Source organism: Sciurus carolinensis, chromosome 12 (genome assembly GCF_902686445.1).
Source record: "Sciurus carolinensis chromosome 12, mSciCar1.2, whole genome shotgun sequence".
Classification (NCBI taxonomy): Eukaryota; Metazoa; Chordata; class Mammalia; order Rodentia; family Sciuridae; genus Sciurus; species Sciurus carolinensis.
Window position 1 is genome coordinate 89727934 of NC_062224.1, and position 24473 is coordinate 89752406.

The 24473-nt window shown below is 31.7% G+C and overlaps 1 protein-coding gene across 1 annotated transcript in view; it reads left to right on the plus strand.

Moving 5' to 3' along the window:
* Positions 1–23208, plus strand: part of Zbtb41 (zinc finger and BTB domain containing 41) — a 38362-nt gene extending 15154 nt beyond the window's left edge. The window contains 6 exon segments of the mRNA XM_047521146.1: positions 4540–4669; positions 7794–7889; positions 9462–9568; positions 11287–11392; positions 12350–12438; positions 18708–23208. Of these exon segments, the coding sequence (XP_047377102.1) occupies positions 4540–4669; positions 7794–7889; positions 9462–9568; positions 11287–11392; positions 12350–12438; positions 18708–19363 (1184 nt within the window). The 3' untranslated portion in view covers positions 19364–23208.
* The last annotated feature ends 1265 nt before the right edge of the window (positions 23209–24473 follow it).

Sequence of the window (24473 nt, forward strand, 5' to 3'; positions counted from 1 at the left end):
ATCTGCTTATCAGTGAGATCATTCATCCTTTGGTTTTTTGAGATTGGCTTATCTCACTTAGCATGATATTCTCTAATTTCATCCATTTGCCTGCAAATGCCATAATTTTATTATTTTTATGGTTGAGTAATATTCCATTGTATATATATGCCACAATTTCTTTATCCATTCATCAACTGAAGGACATCTAGGTTGGTTCCACAATCTGGCTTTGGTGAATTGAGCAGCTGTGGACATTGTTGTGGCTGTATCTCTGTAGTATACTGATTTTAAGTCCTTTGGGTATAGGCCGAGGAGTGGGATAGCTGGGTCAAATGGTGGTTCCATTCCAGGTTTTCTAAGGAATCTCCACACTGCTTTCCAGAGTGGCTGCACTAATTTGCAGCCCCACCAGCAATGTGTGAGTGTACCTTTTTCCCCACATCCTCGCCAACACCTGTTGTTGCTAGTATTCTTGATAATTGCCGTTCTAATTGGGGTGAGATGGAATCTTAGGGTAGTTTTGATTTGCATTTCTCTTATTAGTAAAGATGTTTAACATTTTTTCACGTATCTGTTGATTGCTTGTAGATCTTCTTCTGCGAAGTGTCTGTTCATTTCCTTAGTACATTTGTTGATTGGGTTATTTGTCTTCTTGGTATAGAGTTTTTTGAGTTCTTTATAGATTCTGGAAATTAGTGCTCTATCCGAAGTACAAGTGGCAAAGATTTTCTCCCACTCTGTAGGTTCTCTCTTTGCATTGCTGATAGTTTCCTTTGCTGAGAGAAAGCTTTTTAGTTTGAATCTATCCCAATTATTGATTCTTGCTTTTATTTCTTGTGTTATGGGAGTCCTGTTAAGGAAGTCTGATCCTAAGCCGACATGTTGAAGATTTGGACCTACTTTTTCTTCTATAAGATGCAGGGTCTCTGTCTGATTCCAAGGTCCTTGATCCATTTTGAGTTGATTTTTGTGCAGGGTGAGAGATAGGGGTTTAGTTTCATTCTGTTGCATATGGATTTCCCGTTTTCCCAGCACCATTTGTTGAAGAGGCTATCTTTTCTCCATTGCATATTTTTGGCCCCTTTGTCTAATATGAGAAAATTGTATTTATTTGGGTTTGTGTCCATGTCCTCTATTCTGTACCATTGATCTACCTGTCTATTTTGGTACCAATACCATGCCGTTTTTGTTACTCTTGCTTTGTAGTATAGTTGAAGGTCTGGTATTGCGATACCCCCTGCTCCACTCTTCCTGCTAAGGATTGCTTTAGCTATTCTGGGTTTCTTATTCTTCCAGATGAATTTCATGATTGCTTGCTCTATTTCTGTAAGGTACATCATTGGGATTTTAATTGGAATTGCATTGAATCTGTATAGCACTTCTGGTAGTATGACCATTTTGACAATATTAGTTCTGCCTATCCAAGAACATGAGAGATCTTTCCATCTTCTAAGGTTTTCTTTAATTTCTTTCTTTAGAGTTCTGTAGTTCTCATTGTAGAGGTCTTTCACCTCTTTTGTTAGATTGATTCCCAAGTATTTTATTTTTTTTGAAGCTATTGTGAATGGGGTAGTTTTCCTAACTTCTCTTTCTGAAGATTCATCACTTATGTATAAAAATGCATTGTATTTGTGAGCATTGATCTTATATCCTGCTACTTTACTGAATAATTCATTCTTGATTATTAAATATGTTCATGAGTGGTTGGGATGAAACATTTTTGTTTCATTTAAAAAAGCTCATTATTCAAGGAATGGTGTGTAAAGTTAGCATATGTGAAGAAAAATATTGTACTTGATGAATTTTTTGCTTCATGCTATGGCTAAGATGGAGACCGTGGTCTGGATGTGATATAATTTGATAAATTTATGATAGTTAATCCCCAAAATGGATTATTGTCATCCCAGGTGAAGGTCTTTATCCTGTCCTATTCAATATTTTTACTAACAACTTGAGTAAGAATTCCTTTACAGTAAATAAAACAACCTAGGTAAATAGTTTTACACATGGCATAAAGCTGGCAGGGTTACTGAATATACGTAAATGTAACAATATATTAAAAAATGGCACATGCTTATAATCCCAGCTACTCAAGAGGATGAGGTAGGAGGATCGTAAGTTCAGGGTCAGCTTAGGCAGTTTAGTAAGATATCCTGTCTTTTGCAAAAAAAAAAAATGTTTTAGAAAGGACTGGGGATATAGTTTGGTGGTAGAACACTTGCCTACCATGCTCAAGGCCCTGGATTTAGTCCCTAGTACTGAAAAGAAAAAATTCTGAATGTTATAGAATAGTTCAAAATAAATATGATTAAGAATAAATAGAAAATTGTAGACTCATAGGAACGATCTGACTTTTACTCATTGAGTGTTGAAAAACCATAACATGGTACATGATCCAGATTCCTCATATTATAGATGGGCTTAATAGCAAAGGCTTTTCAGGCAGAGACAGTGTGAACAAATAGACTGACAAAAACCAATATAGTGTTAAACTATGTTAATAAATATGTATTTTTTCAGAATTAGGGAAGTAATAGTCTAAATGGTTTTGAACTGAGCTGGAACATTGCACTCATTTTTGGATACTGCATTTTAGATGGATATTGACAAATATATATTATAGAGGGGGATAATTATGGTGATATAGGATCTTAAAGTCATGTTATTAAAAAATTGTCAAAGGACCTGAAATATTTTGTCTGGGAAAGAGAAGCTCACTTCAGATAAGTTCAAGGGTCTGTCAAACAACAAGTCATACTTAATCTTTGTAGTTCTTGTACACAAGGCTGCTATATACAGAATTTTTTTTCTATCTCTTTAACCCTCTCTCAGTTGCCTTTACTAAATTGTATTAATAGTATTTCACTTCAGCAATTCTAAGGAACTATCATATAGAAATAGTTTTTGTAGGTATTAAAAGTATAGTTGGAAACATGTTCATAATTGGAAATTACATGTGAAGAACTCTTCTAGACTTTAGTTCCAGGAAAAATAGTTTTCTCTCGGCTTCCTTTCTTTTTGAAATGAAAACAATTTTTAATATTTTTAATAGAATAATCCTAGCAAAACTTAGTAAATTTATAACCAACATATTTGCTTCCACCTTTTTTTCTTGTTCCTGATTATTGCAATTTTTATTAAACAAGTAAATAAGTAAACATTCTCTGTACTTTGGGTGAAATTCTAAGATACAAGTTTAGTTTCACTACCAATTATTTTTTAAGTATTAAAACTTACAAATTAAAGTAATTGTTTTGTAATAATTACATTCCCAACAATGAAAGCTAAACTGGGCAGGTGTTAGTTAGCATTATTTACAGAAATACCTATAAAGGAATTGAACTAGAAAAATTTATAAAACTTGTTGAAAGATTATTTTCTGTCATGCTTCAGCATATATTTAGGAGAGGTATTCCATAAATACTATGAGGTAGTAAGGTTTAGCTAACCTGCTAACTAAAGTTCACTGAGAAAAGTATCCAAGGGAAGTACATTGAACAGTTAGGTAGTAAATTTTTATTGAATAATTCCTAAATATGTGATTAACTCTTGTTGTAACCTGGCTATGCTATTCCTTCCAAATTATATTACATTGCAATGGGTAGTCAAACAGTTAAATTAATTACTAAAATGCTATGCTCAAAAAATATTTTATATATAGTTAGTTCATATGATATTTAATGAGTTGACATTCACTAAGAGAAAAACTTTAACTCTTTTTTTTCCCATGGTTTAAGTGTGGAACACCTATAAAAATTTAGACTTAGTAACAAATATATCACTTATGGTAACTTTGAAATAATATTTGAATATTATGTCCAAAGAATTGAAAACTTGGGACTTAATGAGTTAATAGGGATGGCATGATGTGGAAGTGAAATACTACATTTCAAAGCCAATATACAGCTCTCTTGAGCTGAACTTTTCACATTCTTTATCTTCCTTTGAGCTTGCCATTCATGGGAACTTATTCTCTCCATTCGTATATTTGATAAAATTATGGTGAAATTCAGAATCCAGCTAAGGTCAATATTTCTGTGGCAAGTTTGGGTTTAATTTTATAGGACAAAATAGAAATGTACCACAGTATTTTCAGTCTACTCAGTATTACTAAAAACTTGTTATTAGGAACAGAAATATTTCCAAATCATAAACTCTCCAAAAAAATTTTTTTTATCCTTCCAAAGTTTCTTATTACGTCCTCTTCACAGAAATTTAGTATTTAGCATATTCTACTTTGGTTCAGCCTGATTTCAAATTAGGAATTTGGAATTGGCCAATTTAATTTATTAACACATTAGTTCATTCAGCATTTTTTATGTCTGTTACTTAACAAACCCTCTACTTGGTTCTAGGACTGTGGAAATGATTGTTACTTGCCTTCCAGGAATAAACAGTCTAGAAAAGAAGAAAAAGAAAAGTTATGAACCAATAAGTATAATATATTATGACATGTGCTCTGATAGTGGTAGGCATAAATTTATAGCATACCTATTAAATTTATCTTAGTATCTATCTTTAAATGCATACTATTCTTTCTTTCTTTTTTCCTTTTAGGTCCTTTTCCATGTGATATATGTGGACGTCAGTTCAATGACACTGGAAATTTGAAACGCCACATAGAATGTACTCATGGAGGAAAAAGAAAATGGACTTGCTTTATTTGTGGAAAATCAGTACGAGAAAGGTGAAGATTTATCTGCATACATAAATTTTATCACTTTTATGTAAAAATAATTACGAATTTGGCTTATGAAGTGTAGAGTAACTCAACACAAAATCCTTGAATTCTATTTTAGTTGAAAATATGAGGAAAAAAGAAATTATATGAAATATTGTAGCTAATGACATGGATTCAGAATTTTCGGGTTTAGATAATTGATTTTCCATAAGTTTCATTTTCTTTTTGAAATCTTACTAAAATACATTAAAGACTTTATGTTTATTTTTTAAAGACAGTAAGCTCCAAAGACAGGGAGAAGAGAAAGGTAACAAGGCAACACAGATTTAAAAGCCATATAGCAGGTAAATCACTGGTAACTGACTTAGATCTGAGAAAAGACAAATTCCAAAGTGCCATTGGAGAAATAGAAAAAAACCTAGTTTGTCACAGAGTCCACACAATGTGTAGTAACTAGCAGTATTGAGTACCACTGGAACTCAGCTGAAGGAGAGACAGATCAAAAGCACTAAGTAAGTAAGTACTTTGAAAGTTTTAGAAGTTAGATGATTAGATTCCCTTCCACAGACCAAATGTGCCATATTGTTACTTGATTAAATGCATTCTGAATGCTGAAAGGAGTGAACCCTAGGGTTTTTTGTGCCAGTATCTTGTTCCTATCACTTAATTATGAGCAGATAGTCAAGGATTATAAGACAGAGGAAAACCTTTAACATGGACAATAGATTATAACACAAACGGGGTTTAAAAAAAGACTGTAAGAAAGTAGATTATGAAGGAAGAAGAAAACTTTAAAGTTAAACAATTACTTATTGTTTCCCCAGTTGAAGATATAGAATCCATTAAATAAGAGTAGAATGCTGTATGAAAGGATCACTGTAATATATCAAAAATTCAAAATTCCTAGAAATTCAAAAACGATGGCCAAAGTATAGATCTCAGAGGAAGAACAGAAAGATAAATAGTGGAGGAAAAGAAGGTAGAGAAATACAAAAAATAAAGATTAGAACTTTAGAGAACCAGGCAAATCTAGCATCTGAATAGGAGTTCAGAAAGAATAGAAAAACATGGAAGGCTGGAAGTTTGTTTTTAATAATGCAAGATGATATCCTGAACTGAAGGATATGAATTGCCAGATAGAAATGACCTGGCAATTAGATGAAAATATACATCACTGATATTTCAGAGCACCAGGGACAAAGAGAAACTTTTAACAACCTTTTGGTGGAGAAGGGTCACATACATTGAATAGAATTACTTGGACTTTCCTCAGCAGCATCACTAGAAATAAGATGATGCAGCAGTACTTTCAAAATTCTGGAAAAAAAAAATCCCAACTTAAAATTCTTAAACATTTGTGTCTGAGAATAGAACTTGACACATTTTCATGGTGTCAGAAAATTAGCTTTTATTGTACTGTTTCTCATGAACTAATACAGGGTATGTACTACCAAAATGCAAGAATAAACTCACAAAGGGAAAGATGGACTGCAGGGAAAGGGAGTTGTAACACAGGAGACAAGCAAAGGGCATTGACAGGAAGATGGTACACGAAGAGAGACCAAGATGTCAGATGTGCGACATATGTAATGGGTAGTCCATATGGGTATTTGTGTGGTCTAAGACTTGTTGAGGGTTGTCATTGCTTAAATTTCTTGCTAGCAAGTTTATCTTTTAACTAGGGAATAGAGTGCTAGAGAATGGCTGACTTCTTGCCTGTATTGACTCTTTAGGACCTCTGTGTGCTAATATAATGTAAGGGCTAATCTTTATGCCCTTCTGCTTGATTTAATTGAGGATACTTAATTCACTTCACAGAAATGTTATTTTTGGGCTATCCTCAGAATAAAACAACAACAAAAAGAGGGAATGGTTATTTCTGAGGAGGGAGGAGAAGGATGAGATTAAGAAGCATATGGAGGCATTTTAAGGTACAAGCAAGTAATGTTCTAATTCTTAACCTGAGCATGTACTTAATATTATTTTTAAACAGTACATACAAAGTTTTTACCTTCAGGATGTGAAAGTTTTATAGTCTAAAGTAATTAGAAATGTCATTGTCTTAAAATAATGGATATGATGGAGGAATAGGAAAATCAGTACATTATATGAAATCATATTTATACATTGAAAAAATATAGACTATTGTATGGACTATTAATTAATTTTTCAACTTACAGATCTTTCTGTAAAACAAAAAGCAAATAAACCAAAAGAAAAACAAGATAATTCTTCTATCTTCTTTAACTATGTAATAGGTAGAGGTCTGGTTATCTTTTGGCCGGTTATTTTCCACAGAGCCAGAACTGTCACTTATCAATTGTTGGTGGTACTTGTGAAGTGCACCATCTGCTGGTGGAGCTCTATCTTCATTTCATATTCAGCCTTTAAACTCACTCGATAAGGGTACTGAAATTAAAAAACAAAGTAGTGGTAACAGCCAGCAGCCTGCAAAATTCAGTCTCATTTGCCTTTCATTTCCTTTCCCCTTATAAATAACATGTCCATCTTTACTTATTACTGTAGTGTATGGGCAAATTCTGAATGTTAGAATTACAGGGACTACTGGTTTTGGTTTACTTAGAACTGTAATGGTAACACACTAGCATATCCAGGTTAGTGGTACTGGAAGACCAAGAATAGCAGAAATTATATCCTTTATATAGGTTCCTTTTTATACATAAGCACCTGAAAATCAGAAACACCTGTAATGTTTTCTTTGCCTTTAAAACATTTTTTTAACAAGTAATGAGCACATATTTGGAAAGAATAATAAACTGAATTCCTTAAATATTTTCAAACCTTCTCCAAAATCCACATAAGCTTTAATTCAGCAGTGACAATAGAGCATTTTTTACTTAAACCTCTTCAACATGTGCTTAAACTGTACAATTAAATATCTAAGCAAACTGATAACAACGCCATAGTTAATGTTTTCATTTTATTTTAAGGAGAAAGACATAAACATATTTGTATATTGCTGAGAATGGTTCAGTAGAGAGCAAAAATACTGTAGGAAAAAGAATTGCTATAATATCTGTTAGCTTGAACACCATCTACTAATCTTTCTGGAAATCTGTAGTATATACATGGGTATATAGTAAAACTTTAAAATGTATTTTTAACACAGAACTACTTTGAAAGAACATTTGAGAATCCATAGTGGAGAAAAGCCTCATCTTTGTAGTATTTGTGGACAAAGTTTTCGACATGGAAGCTCATATAGGTAAGTAAAGCCATTTTCTCCTGTGTGAGGTAAGATAAAAGTACGTCTCCATTTGAGTTCTGTTTTCTTTTGCTTGTTGAATATTTCTAAACATGATATGTAAAGTTGTGCAAAAAACTGTACTGAATAGTTCTTTTCTCTACAATTTTTAATATTTATCTACATTCTTTCTATAAAGGATTTATAAAGAGTATTATTAAATGTTTCATCATTACCAAATTTACTGAAGGTTTTACTAAGTTATCATTATTTAAATTTTATTTTCTTGAATGAAAATTCATTTGGAACTCTTCTCTTTCAAACTTGGTGTTTTGTTTTGTTTTGTTTTTTTGCGGTACTGAGGATCCAACCCAGGGTCTAATAAGCATTGTTAGGCAAGTGCTCTACCACTGAGCTACATTCCCAGCCCTATTTCTTCATTCTCTTATTATAGAAAAATATCTTTAGTTTAAAAATATGGCAAGTTTAAAAACTCTAGAATTCTCAATTTTAGAAAGTCTTTTGTGCATTCAGTGTTACTTCATTGTTTTTATGAATCTCTGACCTCATTTGAAGTTTATGAAAATATCTTTTCTACATATATAACTACATTTTGGAAATGCTTGTATAATTTTAACTTTAATTAATGCTTTCTAGAATTTTAATCTTAAGGCTTTAGTGTTTACTCTTTCATTTATTATTCACCTCTTAAATTTAGACAGATTATTTTTCCTTTAGATGCACTCCAGTTATATTACTGATTTTAGTTATGGTAGAATCAACATTGTTTTGGCAACTTGAACAGGAAAGCTGTTCATTTTACTAGGAGATATATATTTATAGATATACACACACACACACACACATATATATATATATATATACCCACATACATGCATACACACATATATATATGTGTATATATATAGATATTAGATTGTAAGGATAAAAAGATTCAAGTTAAATTAATTTTAATAACCTAAACCTTTATAATCTGTTTGAATGACTATAAAAGGAGCCCCATTTTTTTCAACTTGTGTGAGGAATGGTAAAGTGTGATTTGCATAATGTTGAGTTCTTTTAAAATACAGTAAATTCTCAACTATCAACTTGTAAGTAATATCAATTGTCCGGAATAGTATTAATCTTCAATTATTTGCTGTGTCATTTGTTATCATTATCATATGCTTAGTCACTTGTACAGTTATACCATTTGTCTGATTCTGTTTCCTGAAATATTTCTCCTTTTGATATTTCTAAGACTTGACCAGTCAGATAAAAACCCCAGATGTTTGGTAAATTCACTGAAGTAGATTTAAGATCTAACAGGTTGGGAAGAAATATTATCCATAAGTGGTTTAAGCATGTGCAAATGCTTTAAGGTACAAGCAAGTGATGGTTTTTTGGAAGAGGTGAATAGAACCCTGGGGTCAATCAATAGAAGACTGAGAAAGGCTCTGAAAGTCACAGATAAAGAGTAGATAGTGTTTGAGGGTGGTTGGGTAGACAACCCATTTTTCATTATTTATTCATCATTTATTCATTATCAAGTATTTGTCACCAGTTTCAGTAGTCTTCAATTTTTTTTTACAGGCTTCACTTACGAGTACATCATGATGACAAAAGATATGAGTGTGATGAATGTGGAAAAACATTTATTCGTCATGACCACCTTACAAAGCACAAAAAGATACATTCAGGTAGGGTATATTTTGTATTTCTATTTCCAGAATTTTTTAATACCTGAAAAGAACATCATAATACATCATGTTTACATTAGCTGTAGTTTTAATAATTTGACATATTTTGATCACTTCTTTGTAATGCTGATCCTAAAAACCTTTCTGAAAGAAGCATCTGAAAGAGAAGTAATTTTATGACATTCACTGAAATTTTATATTTTATAATTCTTGTTCACCCTTTGTGACTACAAAGTATAGTTTAAAATTTAATTTTAAACAAATTCTCAAAATTGGCAATTTTCATATCATGTTGATATGTGGAATAATTGCTATTGGCACTTCCCTAAAGGGCAAAACCATGATGTTTCCCACTTTGTATTTGAGAAATAGCAAAATTTTGGGTTTTTAAGGTAAATTATTGTAATTATGTGGTAATGTTTTTGTTATAGTGAATTTTGAAAGTATTTTTGGAAAAGAGTACTTTAATAATCCTGAGCAATTTCAGATCTTTATAATTTTACATTCTGGGGATTTCTTTCATATATTCCTCTTAGATTGATATTCAGGAAGTGCTAAGAGAGTCAACGATATGAGCACAATAATGGGAAAGAGCCATCTCTATGAGCATAGTAGAACAGTAGAACATTATTATTATAAACATAATTTAAATATAAAATCTACAACAAATAATAGTTATTTTCTTTAATGATATCAGTGAGGCAAGTTGCAGTTATTTTCACTGTTTAAAAAATTTTTATCTTTTATTTTTTGATACCAGGGATTGAACCCAGGGGTGCTCAACCACTGAACCACATCCCCAGCCCTATTTTGTATTTTATTTAGAGGCAGGGTCTTACTGAGTTGCTTAGCCCTTGCTTTTGCTGAGGCTGGCTTTGAACTCTCAACCCTCCTGCCTCAGCCTCCTGAGCTGCGGGGATTACAGGCATGCACCACCATGCAGCAGTTATTTTCACTTTCAAGAGATATTAAAGTTCTAACAATTTTTTCATTGGAATTATTCATTCTAGAGGTCACATGCATTAATTGCCGACTGGTATTGAGACAGTGATTTTTAAAGACCAAGTATTTATAGGTAAATGTAAGAACAGGAAATCACCTAGGATTTTCCATTACATTTCATTTTGGCTCATTGCAAAAGTAAGAAATCCCACAGATGAAAAAATCTTTTAAAAGCAAAGTACAAAGCTGAAAATGTTCAGGTTCTTTTTATAAACAGGAAAGCAATCTCATTTCAATGTAATGTATGTTCATTTGAGGTCAGACATATATGTTTATACATAAGTAACTAAAAAATAACCTGGATTTTAAAGTTATTTCATTTGTATTTCTCTTTTACATTGAAAGATAAGATTTGAAATCTATAGTAGAAGAGTGTTCATTTCTTTTCCAAGCTGAAAAAAGATTCACATCCATGAAATTAAATGCAGATTCCCTAAGGAAAGATGTTTAAGAAAAGAATATAAAGGAAATAGCCCAGAATAATAGTTGACTTTACTTCTTGGTTTATTTCCTACTATGCAATCTTTTTTTTTTTTTTTTGGGTGCTGAGGATCGAACCCAGGGCCTTGTGCTTACAAGGCAAGCACTCTACCCACTGAGCTATCTCCCCAGCCCCTCTACTATGCAATCTTATTGTTTGGTCATTTATTTATTGGGGAGGGAGAAGCAAACTGAAATGTGTATTATAATCAAAGTATTTGGAACTTTATTTTTAGGTGAAAAGGCTCATCAGTGTGAAGAATGTGGAAAGTGTTTTGGTCGTAGGGATCATCTCACTGTTCATTACAAAAGTGTACACCTTGGGGAGAAGGTGTGGCAGAAGTAAGTGAAAAAGCAAATTTTCTCATAATTACTACATAGGCTAAGTCTTGGTTGAAGAAGAGTTAGAGCTTTTGTTTAACTGGAGATAGGTTAATCAGTTGTTTTTTTTTCTAGTTTACCATAGTTTCTTTATAGTTTTTAAAGAATTGAGCAAAGTATATTGTTTTCCTGCTCGTTTCACTGAATTAGAAGAGTACGTTAGTAGACATTGACTTTCACTTAATGATACTCTTGCAAATATCTTAGTCCTCACAATTAAATTTTAAATTTGAGATTGCTTAACTCAAAAATACTTCTTAGACACTACAGTATATTGCTTATTAAGTTTACTTTTGGGCAATTTATAGCTTTGGTTCTATGATTAAAAACAAGGGGCAATATTTCATTCCTTGAAATTTATTTGATTCATAAGTTCAAATATTGAATATTTATTAAGAAGTGAAATGATGGGAGCAATGTCAACTTTTTGATGAATGTAAATTTTGAGATTACTGCAGTTTCTAATCAGCCTCTGTATTTGTTTCTTTAATGTTTTAATTGACATAAAGTGAAATTTTCTTTTTAGAGAATAGTTTTGCAAATCATGTAATCACCACCATCAAGAATACAGAATAGTTCCATAACCACAGAGTTACTTTCATGTCCCTTTGTACTCAGTCGCTCTCTCCTTTAGCCCCACCCTTGGTCTGTTTTTGTCCTTGTTAATTTTTTTCTCTGTATGTGTAAATAGCTGATACTAAAAGGTGATAAATAGTTGAAAATCTGAAGACCTCTGTTTATGGATTTTCGAATATAACTGGAGGAAGAACCAGAGACAAGCTCCATACTTAAAGTGTCCATGTTTCTTTAGAGTTCTATGCTTTATTAATATGATAATTATATGTATAGTTACAAAGTTGGAATTCATTTTCATTGTTAAAAATTAAGTGGAAAAAGCAAACATTTTTATTTTCATAGATATAAAGCAACCTTTCATCAATGCGATGTTTGTAAGAAAATTTTTAAAGGAAAATCAAGTCTGGAAATGCATTTTCGGACACATTCAGGTAAGACTTGATGGGGACTTTATATATACTTTGTAATTTTTCAGGAGTGAAATATGTCCATATTTGTTCTTGGTTAAATCATTTTCCTCATTAAGATTTCTACTCAGATTGGAGTTCATATGAATAAGCAATATTGTGGTCTTCTAATTCTGTATTCTAAAAGCTTCAGTACTTTTGAATATCATTATTTAGAATTCAGAAAATTTTTCTCCCATGTAGCTTATTCTCATCCATACTTGTTTTGCTTGTGTAATCCTCAGAGTAATGATTATATATATTCTTCAACAATTGTCTTGTTGAAACAGTGATACATTCATTAAAATTGGCATAAACTGATACAAATTTGGGACTACATTTTAGCCTTGGTTGAGTTTTAAGTTCAAGGTAAATTGTATTGTACTACAGCATATAAAGTATACAAATCTTAGTGGACAACTCAGTGAGTTTTTGTAGTGAACATGTCAATGTAGCCACCCCTCAGATCAACCTGTTGAATATTGCCAGGACTCGAATCCTCCTCCTGGGCCCCTTCTTGCAGGGATAATGACTGTGTTGATTTATATCAACAAAAATTAGTTGTGTCTGTTTGAACCTCATATAAATGGAATTACATAGTATGTACATTTTTTTTCAAGGCCTGGCTTTCACTCAATAGTCTGTCTATGAGATACTTTGATGAGTAGTTTATTTTTATTATCATATGAATATACCATACTTTATTTTGTCCATTCTACTTTGAAGGAAGCTTGGTTTTGTATTTGCTTTAGTTATTTGAACAATCTTGTCCATGTTTTTCCATAAACATATGCATTTATTTCTCTGATGTTATACTGATTCTGGAATTCCTGGCACATAGGATAGACATTACTTAACAGGTTTTTAAGATAATTGTGTCAGTTCGTACTGTCATCAGCAGTGTAAGAATTCTAGTTGCTCCACATTTTCACCAACATTTATATTTTTTGTGAGTTACCCTGATGGATATGTAGCACTATTTGAAAGTAGCTTTTATTTGTGTCTTTGTGAGGAGTAAACCTTCCCATATTTATATTCTTACTGGGCGTTTGAACATCCATTTTTATAATTATTCTTACTTTCTTAAATCAGATTGTCTTGTTTAATTCTTTCGTAGGAGTTCTTTCTATAGTCATTGTTTTAGTCTGTTGCTGGATATATATATATATATATATATATATATATATATATATTGTGGATATTCTACTCTATGACTTTTCACTTTAGTAATGTTTTAATGAACAAAGATTCTGAATTTTAAAGACATCACATGTCTTTTCAAAATGTTTTATAGTTATGTTCTTTTCTCTTTAACAAAACTTTTGCCTGACTTCAGGTCATTCAAATTTTGGTTGTCTTTCTAGAAGTTTTATTTTAACCATCATATTTAAATTTATGAATCTTGAGTTTTTGTTGTTTGTTATTGGGGAGGAATGAATATTCTGTTTTTTTTTTTTTTAGCATGTACTTATCTAGATGTGCAGATGTGCTACCACTGTTTACTGGAAAGACTGTTCTCACTGCATGTCATCGATATATTTGTTTAAAATTAAGTGATCAATCACATATGTGTGGTTTGTCATTTCTATTCTGTTCTATTGAACAATCTGTATAGCCTTTTAAAGTTTTATTAATGTGATAAGTTATGTTTAGTTTTGAATGTCAAATCTTACATTTTTGGAATAAACCCAGATTGATTTATGATGTATTAACCTGTTAATAATGTATTATCCTGTTTCTCTATCATGATGTGTTCAAGATATGACATCCTGTTCCTGATGAATTACCCTGTGTAGCTGAATTCAGTTTGTTTACTTGCTCTTCTTTCTTTTTCTTTTCTTTCTCTCTTTCTCCCTTTCTCTATGTTCATGAGACGTACTACCTATATTTTTTTCCTTGCAATGTCCCTGGTAGACTTTGTTATAATGACACTGGTCTCAAAAGAATGACTTGGAAAATAATGCATCTTTTTGAAGCACCTAGAGGAGTTTGTAAAATTGGCATCATACTGTCAGTGTTTGGAAGAATTCACTGGTAAATCCCTCAGTTATTTTCTTTAGAGAAAGATTTTAATTTTTTGCAATGTTGGGGATCAAACCCAGGGTCTTCTGCATGCTGGTCAGGTGCTCTACCACTGAGCTATGTCCCCAGCCTAATTAAAGATTCCTTAATAGTTATGGAGCTATCAGATACTCAGTTTCTTTTTTGATTTTTAAGGTATGCTGTGTGATCTAAAGGACCAAATCTATAGGGAGAATTCAGGGTATTTTAATTTACTTATCTCTTTGATTATAGGATCTTTGGTTATATTCTTTTTTCATTCCCATTATTGATAATGTATCTTTTTTTTCTGGAGATATATTGGTTTTACTAATCTTTTCCAAAAAACCACTAGGTTTTACTGATTTTTTTTCTTTGTTGATTTGTTTTATATTTCATTTCTGCTTTGTCTTTCATATTCCTTCTATTTGAGTTTAATTTGTCTTGTCCTAGCTTTTTTATATGTATACCTAAGTTATTAAATTTTAACCTTTTTTATTTTTTACTCTGTATTTTAAAGCTCTACATAATGATTTGATTACATTGTATACCTCAAGTTTTATATTTCATATTTTCACTGTAATGCCATTAAAGCGATTTCTGACATTATGATTTTTTTATCTTGTTTTATCTAGAACTGCCTTATACAATTTCTAAATATTTGGGGAGTTTCTAAGCATCTTCATATTATAGATATCTAGCTTAATTCCACTCTTGTCTGAGAACTTGTTCAATTGTTCAAATATTCTACATTCTTATTTTTTCATTTTTTTATAAGTTACTGAGAGATCTATGATAAAATCTCTAATTCATTGTAAATTCTCTGCTTTGCCTTTTGATTTCTTCTCTCTTTTTCTTTGGCTTCATATATTTTGAGGTTAGGTTCTTGTTATATCTTTCTACTGAATGGTTCTTATTATTATTATAAAATATCTCTTTAAGGATAAACCTTCTATCCTGTTTCTCTGTATGCTTTTACCTGGGTATTTTCTATTGATCTAGCTTTCATGTTACTAATCTTTTCTTCTGTAGCATCTTATTTGCTGTTAAATCCATCTATTAAATTGTTACCTTTAATTGTTTTATTTTTCTAGTTTTCTTTTCCACACATTCCAATTCCTTGGTGAACTTTTCTGTATTTTCCTGAACATATTAACCATATTGATTTTAATGTCGTAGCCTTATAAATGTCTTTAATGTCTTAGCACTTTGTACCTATGGTATTCTGTTACCACTTTTTCCTGTCTTGTTATTTGATCACTTGTTCCTGTTTCTGGCATGCCTGGTAATTTTGTACTGGATTTTGGATTTTGTGAATTAAAAATTATAGAAGCTCTTGAAGGTGTTTTTTTTTTCACAAATTTAATATTCTTCTCACAAGCAGATTAAGTATGAGATGTCCTTGCTCTATTTCTTCTATATTTCTGGTCTTTCTTCTAGTTCATTATATTCTGAGGTCTTTACTGAAGGAATGATATTTTTTATCATTCCTCACTTTGAAGCATCCTGAATTCTAATCTCTGTCCCCAGCACCCTTGGGGTTGCTGAAATAACTCAATCCTTTAACCTCTCAGCCCCTGGTTTCCAGCTGTTTAAGCCAGCAAATGTGCATACTCAGAATTGGCAAATATAGATATTTTGGTTCATTTTTCTGTCCTTTTTTTTTTACGCTTCTGCCCCTCAAGTCCTTGATAGTCCAAAGCCCCAATTTTTGTCTTCTTATTCCAGTGAGATTTCCTCAAGCCCTAAGCTGCAAATTGTCCTCATTTTCCCATAAACTGAATCTGAAAGTGCACTGAAGAGAGAAGAAAGCACCTCCATACTTCCTGTGTCTCCAGAACCTTGGTCCCATGGTTCTGGCTGACTTGGTTCTACTTTCGTACCTGTAAAGAGTAGGCTTTTTGTGTTATGTTTTGATTTGTTTTGTTAATCTTTTATCTTCCCCTTACTCTTAACAAGAAACATGGTAATGATATAAACTCTCAAATCTGAAATAAATGCCCCAATTACATTTTAAGTACTAAATTTTAATATCTAAAGATATTGGCTTTTTCTACTTGTGTATCTTTATGCATCCCAGACTTGTTTTATACATTTCATGTCAGCATTTCCTTTATGGAATTTTTTTCTTTTTACATGTCCAAATTTATTTTTCTATTAAAAATGGCATTTGTTTAAAATAATAATAGAAACTTCTCATAGGAATATGCCTGTGAGGTATATTTTCTAAAACTATTGTTGCACACTAAAACTAATTGACTCGTAAGTTAAAGAAAGAAAAGAAGGAAGAAAATCTTTGTATTTATAAAAGCATTTTCATGAACACACTCATAGAAACCATTATAGCTGATATTATGCCAAAGTAAAACACTTAAAACTCACATTTTTATCTTTAAAAATTAAACCTGTACTTTTTGGTGGTGTTAGTTATGCTGTGGTAGTTTTTTTATTTTCAAGGACAAAAAGAATGCTCCTTGCATGGCAAATTTTGACGTCAGGGATTTATAGACAGAACGTATAATTCTTACATTTTGATAGTATAAGCTTTTTTCTCTCTCTCAAAGCACTATGAAGTTTGTCTTATCTCTGATTCTAGGCTTTCAGCTGTAAAATCAAACATCAGAGACAGTGCATGGTTAAAAGTACTTCCATTTCAGAAATGTTACTTCATGTCTCACTTTCATTCTAGTAACATCAGTAATTCTTTAGTCTAGAACCAAGTTGAAATCTAATGGTACCAGGTTCCCAGCATCCCTATCTATATTAATTTTATCAGTGGTTTTTCAAAGTTTCAAAGCTACAAAATATTAAACAATAATACTTAACAAATAATCATGTGAAATTTATGTCTCGGCTCAAAGTTAGTTATCTCTTTAATTTTCTAGAAGAATTGATGATGTTTTAAATGGAGAACTGAAGAAGATAAGGATAACAAGCCTTTATAACAGTAGATATGTAATCTCACTTGATTTTAAAATGTACCTTTGTTTGTATCTATTACAATATTAGCATACCTGGATTTATTAGTTTTCTGTTGCTCCAGTAACAAATACCACAAACTTAGCAGCTTAAACAGTGCATATCTGTGAACTTGTAGTTCATTGGGCTAAGATCTGGGTGTTGGTAGGATCATATTTTTTCTGGGGCCTCTTGGGAAGAATCTGTTTACCAAGTCCTGAGGTTACTGGCAGAATGGAATTTTTGGAGTTACACAACTAGGACCAAAGTTCTAATTTTCTTGCTAGTGGCAAGCTACGAGCCTTTTATAATTTTTAGTGTCTAACACATTACCTGGGTCCTGGCTCCCTTCTTCATTTTCAAAGCTAGCAATTTGGGGCTGAGTTCTCTTGTCACATGTTTCTCACACACTGTTTATCAGTTATCAGACACTACTTATGACTTTTTCAGTTATATTGGGCTCACCTCGATAATCCAATAAATCTTTCCATTTCAGATCTTAACCTTGATCATATCTGCAAAGTCTCTTACTGTGCAGGGTAATGTATTCACAGCTTCCATGGATTAGATTGTTTATATCTTTGAGGGGCCATTATTCTGCCTACCACATTGGGTAGGGTTTTAGGGTTTTTTTTTTTTAATGCTTTATATAAAAAAGCAAATTAAACTGTAGTGTGAGAACCTGACTCAGGAATTGAAAACCAATCTAACCTTCTTATTCTTTTCTATCAGCTTTTCTTATTTTGACCTTGGGCTAGGGATGATTATTACTACTTCTCATTCTGATCCAAAGAACCAGGTTGATCAGAGTTGCTGTTATGATGTTTATCTTCCTTGGATGGAAGAAAATCGAATGTTTAATGAAACTTTTAGAGGGTATAGTGGGAATAAAGTAAGCAACAATAATAATTCGCTGAGGTTTATCACATAATATGTGCCAGGTATAGTGCTGAGCAGTATTATTTCAGTTTCTCATTTATTTCATGTTACAGGTGAGGAAACTAGACTTAGTGAAAGTTGTTTAGCTTGCTTAAGGTTTGGCTAGTAAGTTGTGTAGCCAGAACTCAAGCCAGATCTTTCTGATGTTTAATTCTCTTAATTGCTTTACTTTACTGTCTCCCTTTTGTGATAGCATTTAATTTAATATTATTGTTCTTATTAAGGTCCTGCAGTATGCAGATGGAAACCTTGCTATTTAAATTATCATCTTATCAAGCGGGTCCATTGTACAATTAATTTTATTTTTGTTCATACAGGTGAAAAACCATACAAGTGTCAAATTTGCAATCAGTCTTTTAGAATTAAAAAAACCCTAACAAAACACCTGGTTATTCATTCTGATGCCCGGCCTTTCAACTGTCAGCATTGTAATGCAACATTTAAGCGGAAAGACAAGTTAAAATACCATATTGACCACGTTCATGGGATAAAGTCTCCTGATGATCCTCTCAGTACTTCTGAGGAAAAACTTGTGTCGTTGCCAGTGGAGTACTCATCTGATGATAAAATCTTTCAAACAGAAACAAAACAATATATGGACCAGCCCAAAGTTTATCAACCAGAGGCCAAGACTATGTTACAGAATGTATCTGCTGAAGTATGTGTTCCAGTAACATTGGTTCCAGTTCAGATGCCTGACACTCCAAGTGACCTGGTGCATCATACTACCACACTTCCACCATCTTCTCATGAGATTCTGTCACCACAGCCACAGTCAACTGATTATCCACGAGCAGCTGATTTAGCTTTTCTGGAAAAATATACTCTTACTCCTCAACCTGCAAATATAGTTCATCCAGTCCGACCTGAACAAATGCTAGATCCTAGAGAACAGTCTTACCTTGGAACATTACTGGGCCTTGATAACACTACTGCTGTTCAGAACATTTCTACTAATGAGCATCATTCATGAGTAAACATTCCACAAACTTTTTGATGGTTATGTGCTAAATGGTAGCCAAAAGCTGATGGCTTTTAAACTAGTAGGGCTGCTAGTTTTTCATTTTCTCTAGTTTCTCAAGTCCTCAGAACAGTTCAGATCAAGAAAACAGCGTGTCTCTGTTGACTGAATACATGAATATTTGGACACAATTTGGCATAATATTTAAAGTAACATTTTTGTGATTTTTTAAATTAGTGCTAATTTTTAATAGGTTCTTGAACTTTTCAGAATTATTAGCTACTGACATTATGGGTTTTTTTTTTCTTTTTCTTTTTAAATCATCAGTGGAAATTTTTATTCTTTAGCCTTCTTTTCTTCCTTCCCCATTTTACAAACAAATTTAAGAACCATGTAGCCCTTAAAGAATGTGGAAATATACTGATAATTACAATTCTTCCTTATCCTAATTTAAGATTATTATTTTATCCACATTTTTAATTGTAATTAAGAATTTGAATATATAAGAAAATCTTTTTGGGTTGTCTTGCCATCTCTTCATAACTTCAGGTTATAATCAGCCTTTGACATACATATTAGCCAGAAAGCTAATTTATGTAAGATTAGCATGTTAAAGGAAATGTAGGATTGAAGTGATAATCCAGATGTTTGGGTTTTGCCTATACTTGAGTTATTATGAATAATAAATGCGAACATTGATCTAGGCATTAAATTATACAAGTTAAAAACTTGTTAGATGAAAAATGACAGCCTTACTAATCTTCAACATGTTAACCTTTTGAATTTTTGTCATTTATTTCAGAAATATTAACAATATGTCATAGCATATATCTTCCTCTCATTAAGGAAGGAGCAGTTATGAATAATTAGTGACACAACTGAATGCACTACTTTGGGTTTCGTTTACTTTATCTGAAACTGGGGTACAAAACCTACTTACTTCATGTATAATCATTAGAAAGGTGCCAAACCAATTCTAAAATTTGCACCTACTTTAACTTAATGTTAATTTAATTGAAAGGAGCTACTACTTGTTTACAGATTCACATACAATCCAAATCTTTATTTTTACTTTCATATAAGCCTAATGTTTATAATTATCCTTGATTCTTATTTTTGTATGAGACACAAATTGAGGACTTAGAGAAAAGAAATAGCAGTTAACAGCAAAACCTCACTGATCGAATTTAACTGAGGAAAAAGATCAAAATTATAGAATACCTTTAAAGATATGCACTTTCCATATTTTCAAGTCAATTTAAACTTACACTAGGATAATGTTTCCTAGTAGGATTGCTTGAGGATTAGTCTAGGCAGGGTTGATTTATTATTGATTTGCCATTTGTATGTAAACTACTGGAAAATAGCAGTTCTCAAAAGTTTTCCATTTTAGTTTTGTTTACACTCCCAATTGCTTTAAGCACTTTTTTGTGTGTAAACTGTAAAGTCTGGCCTGGCCCTTGTGAAAAAGAAAATCACAAATAAAATAATGAACTTTTTGTGAATAAAATTTAACCAATTTGTAATGGAGGAAACTGTTGAAGCACTTAAGAAATGAAGGTACTTTATAGGAAATTTTGCCATATTAGTGATAATTAAAACAAAAGAGAAAGTGTTGAGAATTGAAGCATTAACCAAAGTAGCTCATATAAATAATAAAACCAACCTGAGTTTTGCCTCATTTATCAAGGTTTGGTTTTAATTATCTTAGGACCAGTAGACATAATTACTATATTATTTCTTCTTCTAAAGCATTCTCATTTACTTTATGTGGAAATGTTATACCTGAGGTACTTATATGATTGAGCTTGACTATAAGGTACTGTTAGTCTAGTCTTTCAGATTGACTGTTAAAAATACATGTTTATGATTTTTATTATAAAGACTGACAAGATTTTAACTAAAAATCTTAACTATAATAAAAACAAATCATACCTAAAAATATACTCTGCCATTAATATATAAGCTAATGTAGAAAAATTTGGACTCACAGAAAGGCAAATGGTTTATATATGTGTATGTATATGGTATATTGTATATTTGGTGGCAGAAAAAGAGGATATTGCATTTTCACATTGAAAAGAATACTTTGCTGTTTGAAGGTATTTAGGGTTCTTTTAATAACGTCCTAATGTTTTAAATATATGGAATAATTATAGGGATCAGTTTACATAGAACTTTTCTGAGATACATCTCTTATGTAAAGTGAAATACAATTGTATGACTGTATTTAGTTATTATTGAAGATAATTTAAACTTGAATAGTGGTTTACTGTTTTCTAAAAATGCTTTCACGTATTATCTCATTTGAACCTCATAACCAGCTCTGAAATAGAAAGGACATGATGTATTCCCATTTTGTAGAGAAAGAATCTGAGGTTAAGATGAAAGGATTCATATAAGTTCATGTGGTCAATAAGTGGCAGAGTTACCAATAGGGAAGAAGAAAGTGGCATTAATGGTGGCTTACTGTGTGCCAGGGTCTAAATTCCCTCCCTTAACCATAACCCTATCTGGGAGGGAAAAGAGTTTAATTTTTATGAAGAAACAACAAAAAGAAAACTAATCTGCCTTGAATTTCCAGAAATATTTGAAATTTTGAAATTGGGAAAACCTCATGGATTTGGGCAAACCGAATGTATATAAGCTTTTGAACTGAGCACAAAAAGCATAAAACAAAGCCTACTCTTTCAGTTGACCTTTCTATAACCCTGTAATTCATTTATTTTATAACTATACTTAAAATTTTGAATCTTATGTCTAAGTTTAGCCTCATTGAGAATTGTTATTTTATAAGCATAATTTATTTAAGTTTTTAGCAGATAGCAGTTAGCACTTAATCTGTAAATTGAATAATTTATCAAGTGCAGAAATTTATTAACCTAATCGGTTTTGACTTAAATGCACCAAAGATTTTTAGTAGGTATTAGTCTTAAAAATTTTAAATTCTTTGTTGTTTGAATAAGTATTTGTCCAAAGAAGCACAGTTGAAGTCCTAGGATAATGGGTTTAAAGAAAAAAAACAAAAAACAAAAAAAAATTAGTTTGAATACTGAAATTAAGTATTAAATGTTTGTATGTATAAAAATAAAAGCAGACAAAAATACTCTGGGAATAGTATACTGACAAACCAATTATAAGTGAGAATACTACTCAGTTTTCTTAAGTTTAATTGAATGTTGTTTTTAGTGAACACTATTAAATGCTAAATAATAAGCTTATTTTTTACACTACGTTATCAAATAATTTTTGCCTTAGAAATTTTTGGGGGGTTAAGTTGTTATTTTTATAAAAAATCCCCACCTATTTTTTGCAGCCTAAAATACCATTTGAGATTAGGATTTGTTCCTCATACCAGCAAGACATAACCAATAATTATAAAGGTAGTAGTTTTTGCATACTTTTGAGTATTTAGACATTCACTGCTGAGAAGAGAGGAGTAGGAAAAGTAGGGTTTTAAATTGGTGCTTTAGTGCGTGATTTTCTTTTAAGTCATGGTAGGTCATGAAATAAGTACAAATGTTCTGTGAAACTTAAGGTGTCAAACATGTTTGCAGAGTGACTATAAAATGTTAGTTAAGGGCTAATAAATAATTAAACATCTTTTGTTGCTTTTCACTCTATAATTGTTAACAAATTAAACATAATTGAACTGATAAGTTTATAAGCCTGAGTTTTCTTCCTATCATATCACTCTAATATTATTGATGAAAAGTCAGGTTTTAAGCATTTGACAGTTTCCTTCTATACCATCCTTTCTTGACTATTTTGTGCCTTTTCAAAGTGTTATACTTGCCTAGTTGATTCTACTAGCTAGATTATACTGGTTAATAAATCATTTTTTTGTTTTGTTTTGATTTGAGTTTCTTGTTTGTTATGGGTCTTATGTTTGTGTTGCCTGCTGGTTAGGCAACTTGTTTAGGTTGTTTTATGTTTAAATAGAAAAATTGGCACTTAAGTACTAGTGTGAACATTTGTTTTTATGATTTATATGTCATTTTGAAAAATCTATTGTAGCCTACATAGTTAACTGTGAAGTCACTCCTGGGCCTGTCTTTAAATGCTTATTAGAAGAATCTGACAAATAAAATGAATATTGTGTCTGCCCCCCACCTTTTTGAATAATCATAACTACGCAGTTACCATAACCACACTGTTTGCACTGAGTGACTTCTTATTTTAGTTTGCCTAAAACTGAACAAGAGGTGATGGTTTGAGATGAGATTCCCATTAGGAGCAGCAATATCCCAACCAATATATAACTTGAGTTGATGAACTCAGGAAAAAATCGGGATTTTTAAAGTCATATTTGGATATTCTGAGATTCAGTGCCAAATTTTAAATGAATAAAGTGTATTCTTTTTAATAAGGAACGAGTAGCATTTCTAAAACTTTGAGTAGTATAATGATAAATATTACTTTTAGTGAATGATGGATAATGTGAGAATAATTTTCTAATCAATTTCTAGGAACTAGACAATTTTATAGATCCTACCCTTTTGCACATTCCCCTTGCTATAGTCCATAGTGTTTTAGGGTGATCCTTGTTTATTTCCTCTAAAGTTATTTTTACTTAAAATGCTTTCCCCCTATCATTAGCATGCTTTCTGCTCTTTCTCTTTGAAAGTAGCATTACTAAGATAGAAGTATTAGGATTAGGTTGTGTGGAAGATGGGAGCAAGAAAGTTTTTGTAGAGAGAAAGTTCTTGGATTTTGCTTACTCTTCATGTTTCAACTTGCTGTGTATTGCTCTTAAGTCTATAACTTGAACAGTCCCCAAATCACTAAAATTTAGTCTCTGCAGCTAAAGAACTATTTACATAAAGAGAAATTAAGGATTATATTCAGAGCAGAGAGGTTATTCAAAGATGAACCTAACCTTTTTTTTCCAAATTGGGTAAAAAACAATTTCAGGATTTGCATTACTGTTGGGGATTCTAAAATGTGCTTTGAATGAAGAGCATGTGCACATCTCATTTTTAAGCCTCTGCTTGCTACCTGTGCTTGGATTAAAGTTGGACAGTGTACACTGTGCTATGGAGTAATTATAAAATTTTTATTCCTTTCAATAATCACTCTTATGATCCCTATAGATAAAACTAAGAACAGTTGATGAGTGTGG